Source organism: Palaemon carinicauda, chromosome 16, assembly GCF_036898095.1.
Source record: "Palaemon carinicauda isolate YSFRI2023 chromosome 16, ASM3689809v2, whole genome shotgun sequence".
NCBI lineage: Eukaryota > Metazoa > Arthropoda > Malacostraca > Decapoda > Palaemonidae > Palaemon > Palaemon carinicauda.
The window spans coordinates 111,477,305-111,491,622 of NC_090740.1; the positions used below are offsets into that span (position 1 = coordinate 111,477,305).

Sequence of the window (14,318 nt, forward strand, 5' to 3'; positions counted from 1 at the left end):
TATTGATTGTTTGTTGGTGTTTTATTTGCCTGAAACTAATCGTCTGCGCTCGGATTATTATGCAACTTGTTTGCAAATGCAAATTCTTAATTTACATAATTAGAATAAGTGATTGCAGTATTCTATTTGCTTACGTATTGCTACGTGTTACATTCCGCAAAATTTAACTTTGTAGTAAATGACAATACAGTAGAACCTCGCAATAATGGACACTGTAATTACAGACTTCGCATATAACGGATGGAATCCAGATAACCAGATTAGTGTTGTGTTGTAAAGGTCACCGTAAAATGTATATGATTCTGAGATTTTTATAATAATTAACTGTATATTTATATAAAGGTAATAAAACTATTTTTACCTTATTTATTATTGGCATATCTTCAGAAATAGACTATTCAATAAATAATTTTATGGAAACTGAAAGCTACATGTTTCTCGTGGAGACAACCTGGCATAACTACCACTTACGGTAGATGGCTCGTTTCCTTTGTTAAAGGCATGTATTCTTTGAAGCAAAATAAACTGGAAAATTGAAAAAAGAATGATTTTATTTTACAGAAAAGTGTCAATTTAAAACCAGGCCTCCAAAAAAAAAGCAGCATGAACTTCTGATGAGTATAGAAATAATAAATTGTTCCCCTACTAACAAACCTTCCATTATCTATGCGGATTTCCAGATAATTCACATAAATAACTCCAGATTTGTATTAGTTAGGGAAAAATACAAATTATCTCCGAATTTGTCATTTTTATCACTATATTAAGATTGTATGTAGATTATGTGATTGATTTTTTTAAAGGTTTGTTCATTATTCATGATAAATCTTGCAGGGAACTCAGTCAGCAAATCCTCATAATGATTACTGCCAGCACTTTGTAGACACTGGTCAGCGACCTCAGAATTTTATAAGAGACGTCGGTCTTGCGGACAGATTTGAGGAGTATCCAAAACTTCGTGAACTTATCAAGCTGAAGGTGAGTTTAGGATTTTGACAGCATTCAGGCGAAGAAGACACTAGTTTTCAAAAGCCTTTGTTAGATTTCAGTCACTGAACCAATGACGAATTGATTGCCAAGTAAGGTACGACCTTCTCAGTGTATGAAACAAAATGTACAGAAGGCCTCCAACTTTAAAATTCATAGATATAAACACAAATCCAACTGAAATATTGTATCAAATGTTTACACACTGTAATAGAATAAAGAAACATTGTAATAAAACAATATTATATACTCTTTCATACAGTAAGGAGTAATAAAACATTATATACTTTCATACAATAAGCAGTAATAAAATAATAATATATACTTTCATGCAGTAAGGAGTAATAAAACAATATAAACTTTCATAAAGTAAGCAGTATTAAAACAATATAAACTTTCATACAGTAAGCAGTAATAAAATAATATTATATACTTGAATTTTGTAGCTGGAAATTGTAGACTTGTGAGTCAGGTTAGGCCTCCCCTTGGCAAAAATTTAACAGAATTCGTTCTTCGAACCAATTAGGTTTGTAAGTTGAGCACCCTCTGTAATAAGCTACATACAAATTTAAGGGCTCCTGATTGCCACTTCTTTTGATACTACATGTCGGTACTGTGTGTGAACTTTTCATTTAAGATTTACACATATTGTAGACATTTAATTTCACTTCATCCAGAGTTCTCATGCTTGAAGGTACACTTGAGTAAACTATTCTTTCTTATTTCTCTTCCTCTGGATTTTTGAAGTTTTTATAGATTGTATAGGAAAGGTGTATTTTAATGTTACTGTTCTTGAAATATTTTAGATGTTTATTATTTCTCCTGTAGTTTATTTCTTTCAATTTCCTTTCCTCACTGGACTAATTTTTCTGCTGGAGCCCTTGGGCTTATAGCATCTTGCTTTTCCAACTAGGTTTGTAACTTAGCTAGTAATAATAAGTACAGTAATTATCAGTAGATTTTTTGCTGCAACAATCAATGTAAATATATGATAACAGAATTCTCTTGCTTGAGGGTACACTCGAGTACTCTATTCTATCTTATTTCTCTATCTCTGGATTTGTTAGTTTTTATAGTCTATGAAAGAGTTATTTAGTTTAATGTTGTTAGTCTTCTTAAAATATTTTATTTTCCTTTTTTCCTCTCCTCACTGGGCTATTTTTCCCTGCTGGAGCCCTTGCTTTTCCAACTAGGGTTGTAACTTAGCTAGTAATATTAAGTACAATAATTATTGGTAGATTTTTTACAGCACCAATTAATGTAAATACTTGATTACAGAAATAGCATTTCCTGTATGGAAATGCCAGTTATTTATATCTGCAGTATTTGTATATCTTAGAATTTTCAATATTAAACTTAGCCGGTAATCATATAGCTGTCAGCTCTGCTGCCCGACAGAAAAACCTAAGGACAAAATACGCCAGCGATCGCTATACAGGTGGGGGTGTACATCAACTGCGCCATCTGTCGAGCAGGTACTCAAGTACTCCATGTCAACACAGAACCAATTTTCTCTCTGTCGTGCCACTGGCAAGACCTACTAAATACGCTGTTACTAACTGGATTTGTTTTCACAACTATTTGGTGAAGTACACTATTCCAGTTTTGAGCTTTCGCTATGCAGGGGTTTTATCTTCATCTCAAAACTTGAACTCGTTTTGGATAGATTTAATTATGGTGACAAAGAGAGTATGGACTCTCTTTCACTTTTAAATGGCCGACCCTTCCCTTAGACGGAAGTGTGTTTAGGTTTTTAGTAATTTTGCTTAACACGTTATAGATCTATATATTTTATATCTCTCCGCCTTTATTAGGCCTCTTCGATTAACTTTCCATTTATTATAAACATATAAAAATAAATTTTTATGTTTTGTTTATATGCGACCTTTCCTGATAGTAGGCGGTCCCAACTTGGAACCGAAGTTAATCAACGTTGAGCCCGTTATATCGTATTTAGCCTTTTAAGAATTTAAAACTTTTTAAATTTAATGTTTTATGAAAGAATTTCTTTGATAGTCTCGTACTGTTTTTAAAGATGAACTAACGTTTAGTTTTTTAGACTACGCAGTTGTTGACGTTCAGGACGTTCAACATGCGCTCTATCGTTACGATAGAGAGAGAGTGTATCACGGTTTCACGTTGCAGTAAGAGTAAATCGATTCTGACGTTTTGTTCATTCTTTCTTAGCTTAAATGTTTTAAATTCTATTTTAAAGGAACTTTTTAATTGGAAAACCTTTCAGTTTTTTCCTTTTGCCAAATAACATGTTTTGACGATATATAATTGGGCTCTTCTCTCAGGTGCGAAATCAAGAGAGAAAGAGAGAGAGAGAGATAGAGACGGAGGGAGAGAGAGGAGAAAAAAAAGGTTCCGTTCAAGCGGGTAACGTTGTTCTCGTGTTACTCTCCTCCCTAGTCGCTGTACGGGGAAGAAGGTAAAACGTTTCTAGGGTTTTATTCTTGTCCCCAGGCAATGTGCGGTGAGAGATTGTAAACGTAGTTTATTTGAACTAGTGTTTAGTCTCTTTCCCAGCCACTGAATTCTTTATCTTTATATATGTTTTCTGTTGCATTATACGACTGATTTCGCAATTACTACCTTTTAATGAAGGGTAGGATTGCGTGTTTCAGGTAGAAATCAGTAAAAGTTTCGATTTCAGTGAAATAAGTGCAAAACAGAAAATCGAAGTGATAAAGTGATATGCGCAAAGTGTTACAGTGTTGCGTCCGAGGGTTCGTCTGTTCGTGCCTGTCGTTCACCTAGTCCGGGACCTCTTGCAAGCTCCCAAGCCCAGGGGAGAAGTAATGTCGAACGACTTATGGGTTCGTCAGGCCTTGATCAACGAACAGACGTTTTCCCTCCGTGGTTTCGGGCGTATCTACCCAAGATCGCCCCACCCACACAAAGACGAGAGAGCCCATTTACTTCTCGTCTGCGGAAGAGGTTTCTCGTAAGAAACCTTGGACCAAGGTCTCGCAGCTTATTAAGCGCAAGTCGGTCCCTTCCGCGCAAGTCCAACGGCCCAGGTGTAGCCACTGGGTCAGTTCGGACTCACTGCAGTCTTCCGATGACTGCACACCTCCTAAGAGAGGCAAAGCGGTACCGCAACAGGCAGTAACACCGTCTGTTGCCGCACCTGCTGCTGTAGACCCTAAGTGGTCTTTGCTACAGTCTATGCAGACACAGTTAGCATCTTTTATGCAGGAGTATCGTGCGGAGAAGGTTGACGCTGCACCCGTTAGCCTACAACCAACCACGGTTGTGCGTACAGTAGACGCTGACGCTACCTGCTCCCGCACTCCGCCTGTGAGAGTTCCACCACCCATGCGCAGTGTACCCTGCCAGCCGCACGTTGACGTTCACAGACGCACGCTACCCTCCGTTGACGTTCGCGAGTTACCACAACAACAGGAGGGTGGAGTTAAGTTGCTTTGTTTTGACGCTGTGCTTCAACCTCCGCAACCCACTGTGGTTACCGCTACTCGCCCGCAGCAGACTAGTCAGTCAGGAGTAGAGGCTTCCCCACACAGCTATGGTTGTTGCCAGCTCACAGACTGTCAAGCAGTTACATGACGTTGCCTTCTGGTCTGCTACTAATGCACCAGTGCTGTATGTCCTCACGCATCTGTTGTGGTTGACAGTTCAGTTTTTGACAGTTCACAGACTGTCAAGCAGTTACATAACGTTGCCTTCTGGTCTGCTGCTAATGCACCAGTGAGACCCTCACTGAGATAACCTAGCTTTTCTCGGACAAGGTTCCTGTAGATGAGAAAATGCTGTTCTCCCTCCTACTGATATTCCTTTGAGGACTCTGTCATTTGGAGAGGAGCCTTAAGCTGCTTAGCCTCCTATGGACTTTAATTAAATCATGATGATTTTTTAAGGATCTTCGTTCGGATCTTGTAACTGCTGCTCCTCGTTCGCCTAACGTCAGAACTTACACTAGGCCTAGCTACTTCGAAGCCGTTGTTGTTAAGCTAGTGCTCTCTAGCTCTCCTAGAGAGCGTTACGTTGGCTAGGCGACTGGTTTTTGCACCAGGAGGAGTTTTAGGGATACAGCCTTTGATTTCCCTTCTTTTAAATTGGCTTATAGAGCGAGAGTCTGATAGGACACGAGAGAAGTTCTCGGCTTGGGAGTTCATGCCTCTGCCCAGGTAGACTTCTCAATTCTGGTAGACTCGCCCTGGCGCCTAACCAGGAGACACTCCAAGTTGTTTACAGGTCAACTTCTCAACTTTTGTCGAGCCTTTGAAGTTTTGCTGTACTATTATGTCACACATAACAAGGCTTCCAGGGATGGTAAATGGTTCCGCCTCAGTCGCTAACCCCGTCTGTTGCCACACCTGCTCCCGTAAACCCTAAATGGGCTTTGCTGCAAGACATGCAGTCCAAGCTTGTGTCCTTGATAGAGGACTTAAATACGGAGAAGAACCTTCTGGCCAACAACCTTCCTACCGGTTGGTTGTGCGCCCTGTTGACTCTGAGGTATCCTACTCGCGTCTGCCAGTTGAGGTGGTTCCTCCACCGATGCGACCCAGTGTGGGTTGCCAGTCGCACGTTGACGTTAAGCGACGCTCGGAGGTGGTTGTTGACGTTCAGTGTGTCACTAGGAAGACGTTCAACAACCAGCAGAGGTGACTTGTTGTGACGCAGTGCGTCAACCTCAGCAACCCGGTAGGGTGTTGACTGCACAACCCAGACAGTCTAGACAGTTTCGGGTTGACGCTGTACTTCCTCGCGCACCCATGGTTGTTGACAGTTCACAAACTGTTCAGCAGTACCATGATATTGCGTCCGGCTCCGTCACCCATCCACCAGTGCGACCGGATTCAGCGAGTCAGACGTTGCCCACTCCGTTGCCGTTTCCTCATCAGTTTCGGATGAGGAACCCTCTGATGAGGACGTTGCTGAACAAGACGATCAACCCCCAGCCCTGCTATCCATCCAGAAGATGCTGAAGAAGGAACGCTGCCCAGTCAGGCTGTGGATGAGTCTGGTAGGGACACTGTCATCCGTGGATCAATTTGTGTCACTAGGAAGACTACATCTCCGTCCTCTTCTATACCATCTAGCTTTTCACTGGAAAAAGGACAAGACGCTAGAAGCGGTCTCGATCCCGGTTTCCGGAAAGATAAAGTCTGGTCTGACTTGGTGAAAGGACTATATCAACCTTAGAGAGGGTCTTCCCCTGACTGTTCAGACTCCCAACCACGTTCTCTTCTCGGACGCATCGGACGTAGGCTGGGGTGCGACATTAGACGGTAGGGAATGCTCGGGATTATGGAACTCGAGTCAAAGGACAATGCATTTCAACTGCAAGGAGCTACTGGCAGTACGTCTGACCTGGAAAAGCTTCAGGTCTCTCCTTCAAGGCAAAGTGGTGGAGGTGAACTCGGACAACACCACGGCTTTGGCGTACATCTCCAAGCAAGGAGGGACCTACTCTCTGACATGGTACGAGATCGCAAGGGACCTCATCACCTGGTCAAAAGGTCTAGACTTTTCACTAGTAACGAGGTTCATCCAAGGCAACTTGAATGTCATGGCAGATTGTCTCAGTCGGAAGGGACAAATAATTCCTACAGAATGGACCCTCCACAAGGATGTATGCAAGAGACTTTGGGCCACCTGGGGCCAGCCAACCATAGATCTCTTCACAACCTCGATGACCAAGAGGCTCCCAATATTTTGCTCACCAATCCCGGACCCAGCAGCAGTTCATATAGATGCCTTTCTACTAGATTGGTCACATCTAGATCTATATGCATTCCCTCCGTTCAAGATTGTCAACAAGGTACTGCAGAAGTTCGCCTCTCACGAAGGGACAAGGTTGACGCTAGTTGATTCCCTCTGGCCCGCGAGAGAATGGCTCACCGAGGTACTTCGATGGCTAGTAGACGTTCCCAGAACACTTCCCCTAAGGGTGGACCTTCTACGTCAGCCACGCGTAAAGAAGGTACACCAAGGCCTCCACGCTCTTCGTCTGACTGCCTTCAGACTATCGAAAGACTCTCGAGAGCTAGAGGCTTTTCGAAGGAGGCAACCAGAGCGATTGCTAGAGCAAGGAGAACATCCACCCTTAGAGTCTACCAATCGAAGTGGGAAATCTTCCGAAACTGGTGCAAGTCAGTATCCGTATCCTCGACCAGTACCTCTGTAACTCAAATAGCTGACTTTTTCTTATATCTGAGGAAAGAACGATCTCTTTCAGCTCCCACTATCAAGGGTTACAGAAGCATGTTGGCATCAGTCTTCCGTCACAGAGGCTTAGATCTTTCCAACAATAAAGATCTACAGGACCTCCTTAAGTCTTTTGAGACCACGAAGGAGCGTCGTTTGGTTACACCTGGTTGGAATTTAGACGTGGTACTAAGATTCCTTATGTCAGACAGGTTCGAACCGCTACAATCAGCCTCCCTGAAAGATCTCACCTTTAAGACTCTTTTCCTGATATGCTTAGCCACAGCTAAAAGAGTCAGTGAGATTCATGCCTTCAGCAAGAACATCGGATTCTCATCCGAAACGGCTACATGTTCTACAACTTGGTTTTCTAGCCAAACACGAGCTGCCTTCTCGGCCTTGACCAATATCGTTCGATATTCCAAACTTATCGCATGGTTGGAAATGAACTAGAAAGAGTCTTATGTCCTGTAAGAGCTCTTAAGTTCTGTTTAAAAACCTTTACGAGGCCCGTCTGAAGCTTTATGGTGTTCAGTTAAGAATCCATCTTTGCCTATGTCAAAGAATGCTTTATCCTATTTTATCAGACTGTTAATACGAGAAGCTCATTCCCATCTGAATGAGGAAGACCAAGCTTTGCTGAAGGTAAGGACACACGAAGTTAGAGCTGTCGCAACTTCCGTGGCCTTTAAACAAAATAGATCTCTGCAAAGTATATTCGACGCAACATATTGGAAAAGCAAATCAGTGTTCGCGTCTTTTTATCTTAAGAATGTCCAGTCTCTTTACGAGAACTGCTACACTCTGGGACCATTCGTAGCAACGAGTGCAGTAGTGGGTGAGGGCTCAACCACTACAATTCCCTAATTCCATAACCTTTTTTAATCTTTCTCTTGAAATGTTTTATTATTGTTTTTGGGTTGTCCGGAAGGCTAAGAAGCCTTTCGCATCCTACTTGATTTGGCGGGTGGTCAAAGTCATTTCTTGAGAAGCGCCTAGATTAGAGGTTTTGATGAGGTCCTTTAGTATGGGTTGCAACCCTTGATACTTCAGATCCTAGGAGTCGCTCAGCATCCTATGAGGATCGCGAGGCTCAGTAAGGAAGACGTACTTAAAAAGGCAGAGTAATTGTTCAAGTCGACTTCCTTACCAGGTACTTATTTATTTTATGTTTGTTATTTTGAATAACTGCTAAAATGAAATACAAAATACTTAGCTCATAATAATGTCAACATGTAATGCTGGTCTCTACCCACCCCCCTGGGTGTGAATCAGCTATATGATCACCGGCTAAGTTTAATATTGAAAAATGTTATTTTCATTAGTAAAATAAATTTTTGAATATACTTACCCGGTGATCATAGATTAAAGACCCTCCCTTCCTCCCCAATAGAGACACAGTGGGCAGAGGAGAAAATTGGTTCTGTGTTGACATGGAGTACTTGAGTACCTGCTCGACAGATGGCGCAGTTGATGTACACCCCCACCTGTATAGCGATCACTGGCGTATTTTGTCCTTAGGTTTTTCTGTCGGGCAGCAGAGCTGACAGCTATATGATCACCGGGTAAGTATATTCAAAAATTTAATTTGCTAATGAAAATAACATTTTCTCCAAACCTTTACAGGATGACTTGATAGCTTCAACAGCAACCCCACCTATGTATTTGCAAACTGATCTACATACGTACGATTTGCGTGATCTTCCGACCAAGTTTGATGTGATACTTGTCGAGCCTCCATTAGAGGAGTATCAACATGCCGGAGTGAGCAATGTGCAGTTTTGGGACTGGCAGAAAATAATGGATTTGGACATAGCTCAGGTCAGTTACTCTGAGACGTGCAGTCGAGTTCTTTATTTACTCCAAGCTACTCTTATGATTTTTATCATCCTTTTAATTCTTATTCCATGAAATTCTGCAACAAAAAATAATTTTCTATAATTATAGGGATACAAAATGTATTCTGTCATTTACTATAGGCTTAAATATGACTTTCATTGGTAAACTGGCTAACTCTAAAATGCTTCAGCATTCGACATGTTTGGATATCAAGGTAGTTTAAACTTTTTATTAAAAAAGTATGTACTTTACTGTAATACCATATTTCAACCCCTTAAACAGTATTAATTTCTTTATGCCGAATGACCATGATTCTTAATTCTTACTGGGAGGGAATGGATATATTAAATCAATAAAGAAATACTGTAGGTAAATGAATACGTGAATGATACTGTTGTGTACAGTGCACAATTTATCACGTTCTTGATTTTGTGTATAACCTCAGGCTGAATGACAAATGTTTGTAAACTTCTCACACAAATCTAAAGATGCATAATACATATTTACAGGTGGCTGCCCCAAGGAGCTTCATCTTTCTGTGGTGTGGTTCATCCGAAGGTTTGGATCTTGGAAGACAATGCCTCCGTAAGTGGGGTTTCCGACGGTGTGAAGATATATGTTGGATTCGCACCAATATAAACAACCCAGGCCACCTTAAAAATCTAGAACAGAAAGCTGTTTTCCAACGAACAAAGGTAAGAATTGTGGTTTGTTCAACATTTTAAAAGTATATACAGTGGTGACAGTTGTGAAGTTCAGCTTTTGGTTGGGTAAAGAGCTTTGAATCTGTTGGTGGAAATGGCTTAATACTTGATATGTAAGAAATTATGTTCATGATCATTTTAATTATCACCCTGACCTCCTAAGAAGTGTGATAAATGTGGTAGTCAACTGTGAGACTCCCGTGTAATATTCATCGTACAGGTTTTAACAACTTTGGTAGACCGAGTTAGGGAGATGACTGGTTTACATGGAGCACTAAGCGTGTTTTCCTCCCAGGAGTATGTTTACAATACCACACTTAATGAGTCCTTGGAGGCGAGTGAGAACACTTTTTTTATCTAAGGTCAAGAAGCTCTCACTTTTCAGATAGCAGCTATGTGACTCCCGTGTATGTATTGAAATAATACATTTTTCAATATTAAACTTAGCCGGTGATTATATAAGCTGCAACTCTGTTGCTCGACAGAAAACTCTACGTAAAAAATCCGCCAGCGATCGCAATGCAGGTAGGGGGTGTACTTCAACAGCGCCATCTGTCGTGCAGGTACTCAGTACTCAATGTAAACACAGAACTCAATTTTCTCTCTGTCGGGCTCCCGGCAAGACCTACTAATTCGCTGTTACTAACTGGATTTGTTTTCACAACTATTTGGTGAAGTACACTATTCTAGTTTTGAGCTTTCGCTATGCAGGTGTTTTATCTTCATCTCAAAACTTGAACTCGTTTTGGATAGATTTAATTATGGTGACAAAGAGAGTATGGACTCTCTTTCACTTTTAAATGGCCGACCCTTCCCTTAGACGGAAGTGTGTTTAGGTTTTTAGTAATTTTGCTTAACACGTTATAGATCTATATATTTTATATCTCTCCGCCTTTATTAGGCCTCTTCGATTAACTTTCCATTTATTATAAACATATAAAAATAAATTTTTATGTTTTGTTTATATGCGACCTTTCCTGATAGTAGGCGGTCCTAACTTGGAACCGAAGTTAATCAACGTTGAGCCCGTTATATCGTATTTAGCCTTTTAAGAATTTAAAACTTTTTAAATTTAATGTTTTATGAAAGAATTTCTTTGATAGTCTTCGTACTGTTTTCAAAGATGAACTAACGTTTAGTTTTTTAGACTACGCAGTTGTTGACGTTCAGGACGTTCAACATGCGCTCTATCGTTACGATAGAGAGAGAGTGTATCACGGTTTCACGTTGCAGTAAGAGTAAATCGATTCTGACGTTTTGTTCATTCTTTCTTAGCTTAAATGTTTTAAATTCTAAATTAAAGGAACTTTTTATTTGGAAAACCTTTCAGTTTTTTCCTTTAGTCAAATAACATGTTTTTTTTTGACGATATATAATTGGGCTCTTCTCTTAGGTGCGAAATCAAGAGAGAAAGAGAGAGAGAGATAGAGACGGAGGGAGATAGAGGAGAGAAAACATTCCGTTCAAGCGGGTAACGTTGTTCTCGTGTTACTCTCGTCCCTAGTCTCTGTACGGGGAGGAAGGTAAAACGTTTCTAGGGTTTTATTCTTGTCCCCAGGCTATGTGCGGTGAGAGATTGTAAACGTAGTTTATTTGAACTAGTGTTTAGTCTCTTTCCCAGCCACTGAATTTTTTATCTTTATATATGTTTTCTGTTTTTTGCTAGTATTAATGAGCTGCATTATACGACTGATTTCGCAATTACTACCTTTTAATGAAGGGTAGAATTGCGTGTTTCAGGTAGAAATCAGTAAAAGTTTCGATTTCAGGGAAATAAGTGCAAAACAGAAAATCGATAAAGTGATATGCGCAAAGTGTTACAGTGTTGCGTCCGAGGGTTCGTCTGTTCGTGCCTGTCGTTCACCTAGTCCGGGACCTCTTGCAAGCTCCCAAGCCCAGGGGAGAAGTAATGTCGAACGACTTATGGGTTCGAGAGGCCTTGATCAACGAACAGACGTTTTTCCCTCCGTGGTTTCGGGCGTATCTACCCAAGATCGCCCCACCCACACAAAGGCGAGAGAGCCCATTTATTTCTCGTCTGCGGAAGAGGTTTTTCGTAAGAAACCATGGACCAAGGTCTCGCGGCTTATTAAGCGTAAGTCGGTCCCTTCCGCGCAAGTCCAACGGCCCAGTTGTAGCCACTGGGTCAGTTCGGACTCGCTGCAGTCTTCCGACGACTGCTCACCTCCTAAGAGAGGCAAAGCGGTACCGCATCAGGCAGTCACACCGTCTGTTTCCGCACCTGCTCTTGTAGACCCTAAGTGGTCTTTGCTGCAGACCATGCAGTCTCAGTTAACGTCATTGATGCAGGACTTTCGTGCGGAGAAGGTTGACACCAACCTCTAGCCTACAACCAACCACGGTTGTGCGTCCTGTGGACGCTGAGGCGACCTTCTGCCGCACTCCAGCTGAGAGAGTCCCGCCACACATGCGTTCCAGTGTACCCTGCCAGCCGCATGTTGACGTTTAGCGACGCACGAAACCTTCCGTTGACGTTCGCGAGGTACAACAACAGTCTAAGTTGTTTTGTTTTGACGCGGTGCGTCAACCTCCGCATTCTAGAGTTGTTTTGACTGCTCAGTCTAGACAGTCAAAGCAGTCTCGAGTGGACACTGTACGTCCTCACGCACCTGTTGTGGTTGACAGTTCAGTTGTTGACAGTTCACAGACTGTCAAGCAGTTACATGATGTTGCCTTCTGGTCTGCTACTAATGCTCCAGTGAGAGACTCACTGAGGTAACCTAGCTTTTATCGGACAAGGTTCCTGTAGATGAGGAAGTTGCTGTTCTCCCTCCTACTGATATTCCCTTGAGGACTCTGTCAGATGGAGAGGAGCCTTAAGCTGCTTAGCCTCCTATGGACTTTAATTAAATCATGATGATTTTTTTTTTTTAAGGATCTTCGTCCGGATCTTGTAACTGCTGCTCCTCGTTCGCCTAAACGTCAGAACTTACACTAGGCCTAGTTACTTCGAAGCCGTTGTTTTTAAGCTAGTGCTCTCTCGCTCTCCTAGAGAGCGTTACGTTGGCTAGGCGACTGGTTTTTGCACCAGGAGGAGTTTTTAGGGATACAGCCTTTGATTTCCCTTCTTTTAAACTGGCTTATAGAGCGAGAGTCTGATATGACACGAGAGAAGTTCTCGGCTTGGGAGTTCATGCCTCTGCCCAAATAGACTTCTCAATTCTGGTAGACTCGCCCTGGCGCCTAGCCAGGAGACGCTCCAAGTTGTTTACAGGTCAACTTCTCAGCTTTTGTCAAGCCTTTGAAGTTTTGCTGTACTATTATGTCACACATAACAAGGCTTTCAGGGATGGTAAACGGTTCCGCCTCAGTCGCTAACCCCGTCTGTTGCCACACCTGCTCCCGTAGACCCTAAATGGGCTTTGCTGCAAGCCATGCAGTCCAAGCTTGCGTCCTTGATAGAGGACTTAAATGCGGAGAACCTTCTGGCCAACAACCTTCCAACCGGTCGGTTGTGCGCCCTGTTGACGCTGAGGTAACCTACTCGCGTCTGCCAGTTGAGGTGGTTCCTCCTTCTGGCCAACAACCTTCCAACCGGTCGGTTGTGCGCCCTGTTGACGCTGAGGTAACCTACTCGCGTCTGCCAGTTGAGGTGGTTCCTCCTTCTGGCCAACAACCTTCCAACCGGTCGGTTGTGCGCCCTGTTGACGCTGAGGTAACCTACTCGCGTCTGCCAGTTGAGGTGGTTCCTCCACCGATGCGACCCAGTGTGGGTTGCCAGTCGCACGTTGACGTTAAGCGACGCTCGAAGGTGGTTGTTGACGTTCAGGACGTTCAGCAACCAGCAGAGGTGACTTGTTGTGACACAGTGCGTCAACCTCAGCAACCCGGTAGGGTGTTGACTGCAACCCAGACGGTCTAGACAGTTTCGGGTTGACGCTGTACTTCCTCGCGCACCCATGGTTGTTGACAGTTCACAGACTGTGCAGCAGTTCCATGATATTGCGTCCGGCTCCGTCACGCATCCACCAGTGCGACCGGATTCAGCGAGTCAGAAGTTGCCCACTCCGTTGCCGTTTCCTCATCAGTTTCGGATGAGGAACCCTCTGATGAGGACGTTGCTGAACAAGACGATCAGCCCCCAGCCCTGCTATCCATCTAGAAGATGCTGAAGAAGGAACGCTGCTCAGTCAGGCTGTGGATGAGTCTGGTAGGGACACTGTCATCCGTGGATCAATTTGTGTCACTAGGAAGACTACACCTCCGTCCTCTTCTATACCATCTAGCTTTTCACTGGAAAAGGACAAGACGCTAGAAGCGGTCTCGATCCCGGTTTCCGGAAAGATAAAGTCTTGTGTGACTTGGTGAAAGGACTATATCAACCTTAGAGAGGGTCTTCCCCTGACTGTTCAGACTCCCAACCACGTTCTCTTCTCGGACGCAGCGGACGTAGGCTGGGGTGCGACATTAGACGGTCGGGAATGCTCAGGATTATGGAACTCGAGTCAAAGGAGAATGCATTTCAACTGCAAGGAGCTACTGGCAGTACGTCTGACCTGGAAAAGCTTCAGGTCTCTCCTTCAAGGCAAAGTGGTGGAGGTGAACTCGGACAACACCACGGCTTTGGCGTACATCTCCAAGCAAGGA

At 42.9% G+C, this 14,318-nt stretch overlaps 1 protein-coding gene across 3 annotated transcripts in view; it reads left to right on the forward strand.

Annotated features, from left to right (window-relative positions):
- The window catches only part of LOC137655797 (N6-adenosine-methyltransferase non-catalytic subunit-like), a 91,601-nt gene that overhangs the window by 53,361 nt on the left and 23,922 nt on the right, over window positions 1-14,318 (forward strand). For all 3 annotated transcript variants that reach the window (XM_068389949.1, XM_068389950.1, XM_068389951.1), the window contains exons 4-6: window positions 835-978; window positions 8,794-8,988; window positions 9,516-9,701. In XM_068389949.1, coding sequence (XP_068246050.1) covers window positions 835-978; window positions 8,794-8,988; window positions 9,516-9,701 — 525 coding nt within the window. The remainder of the gene's footprint in view (window positions 1-834; window positions 979-8,793; window positions 8,989-9,515; window positions 9,702-14,318) is intronic.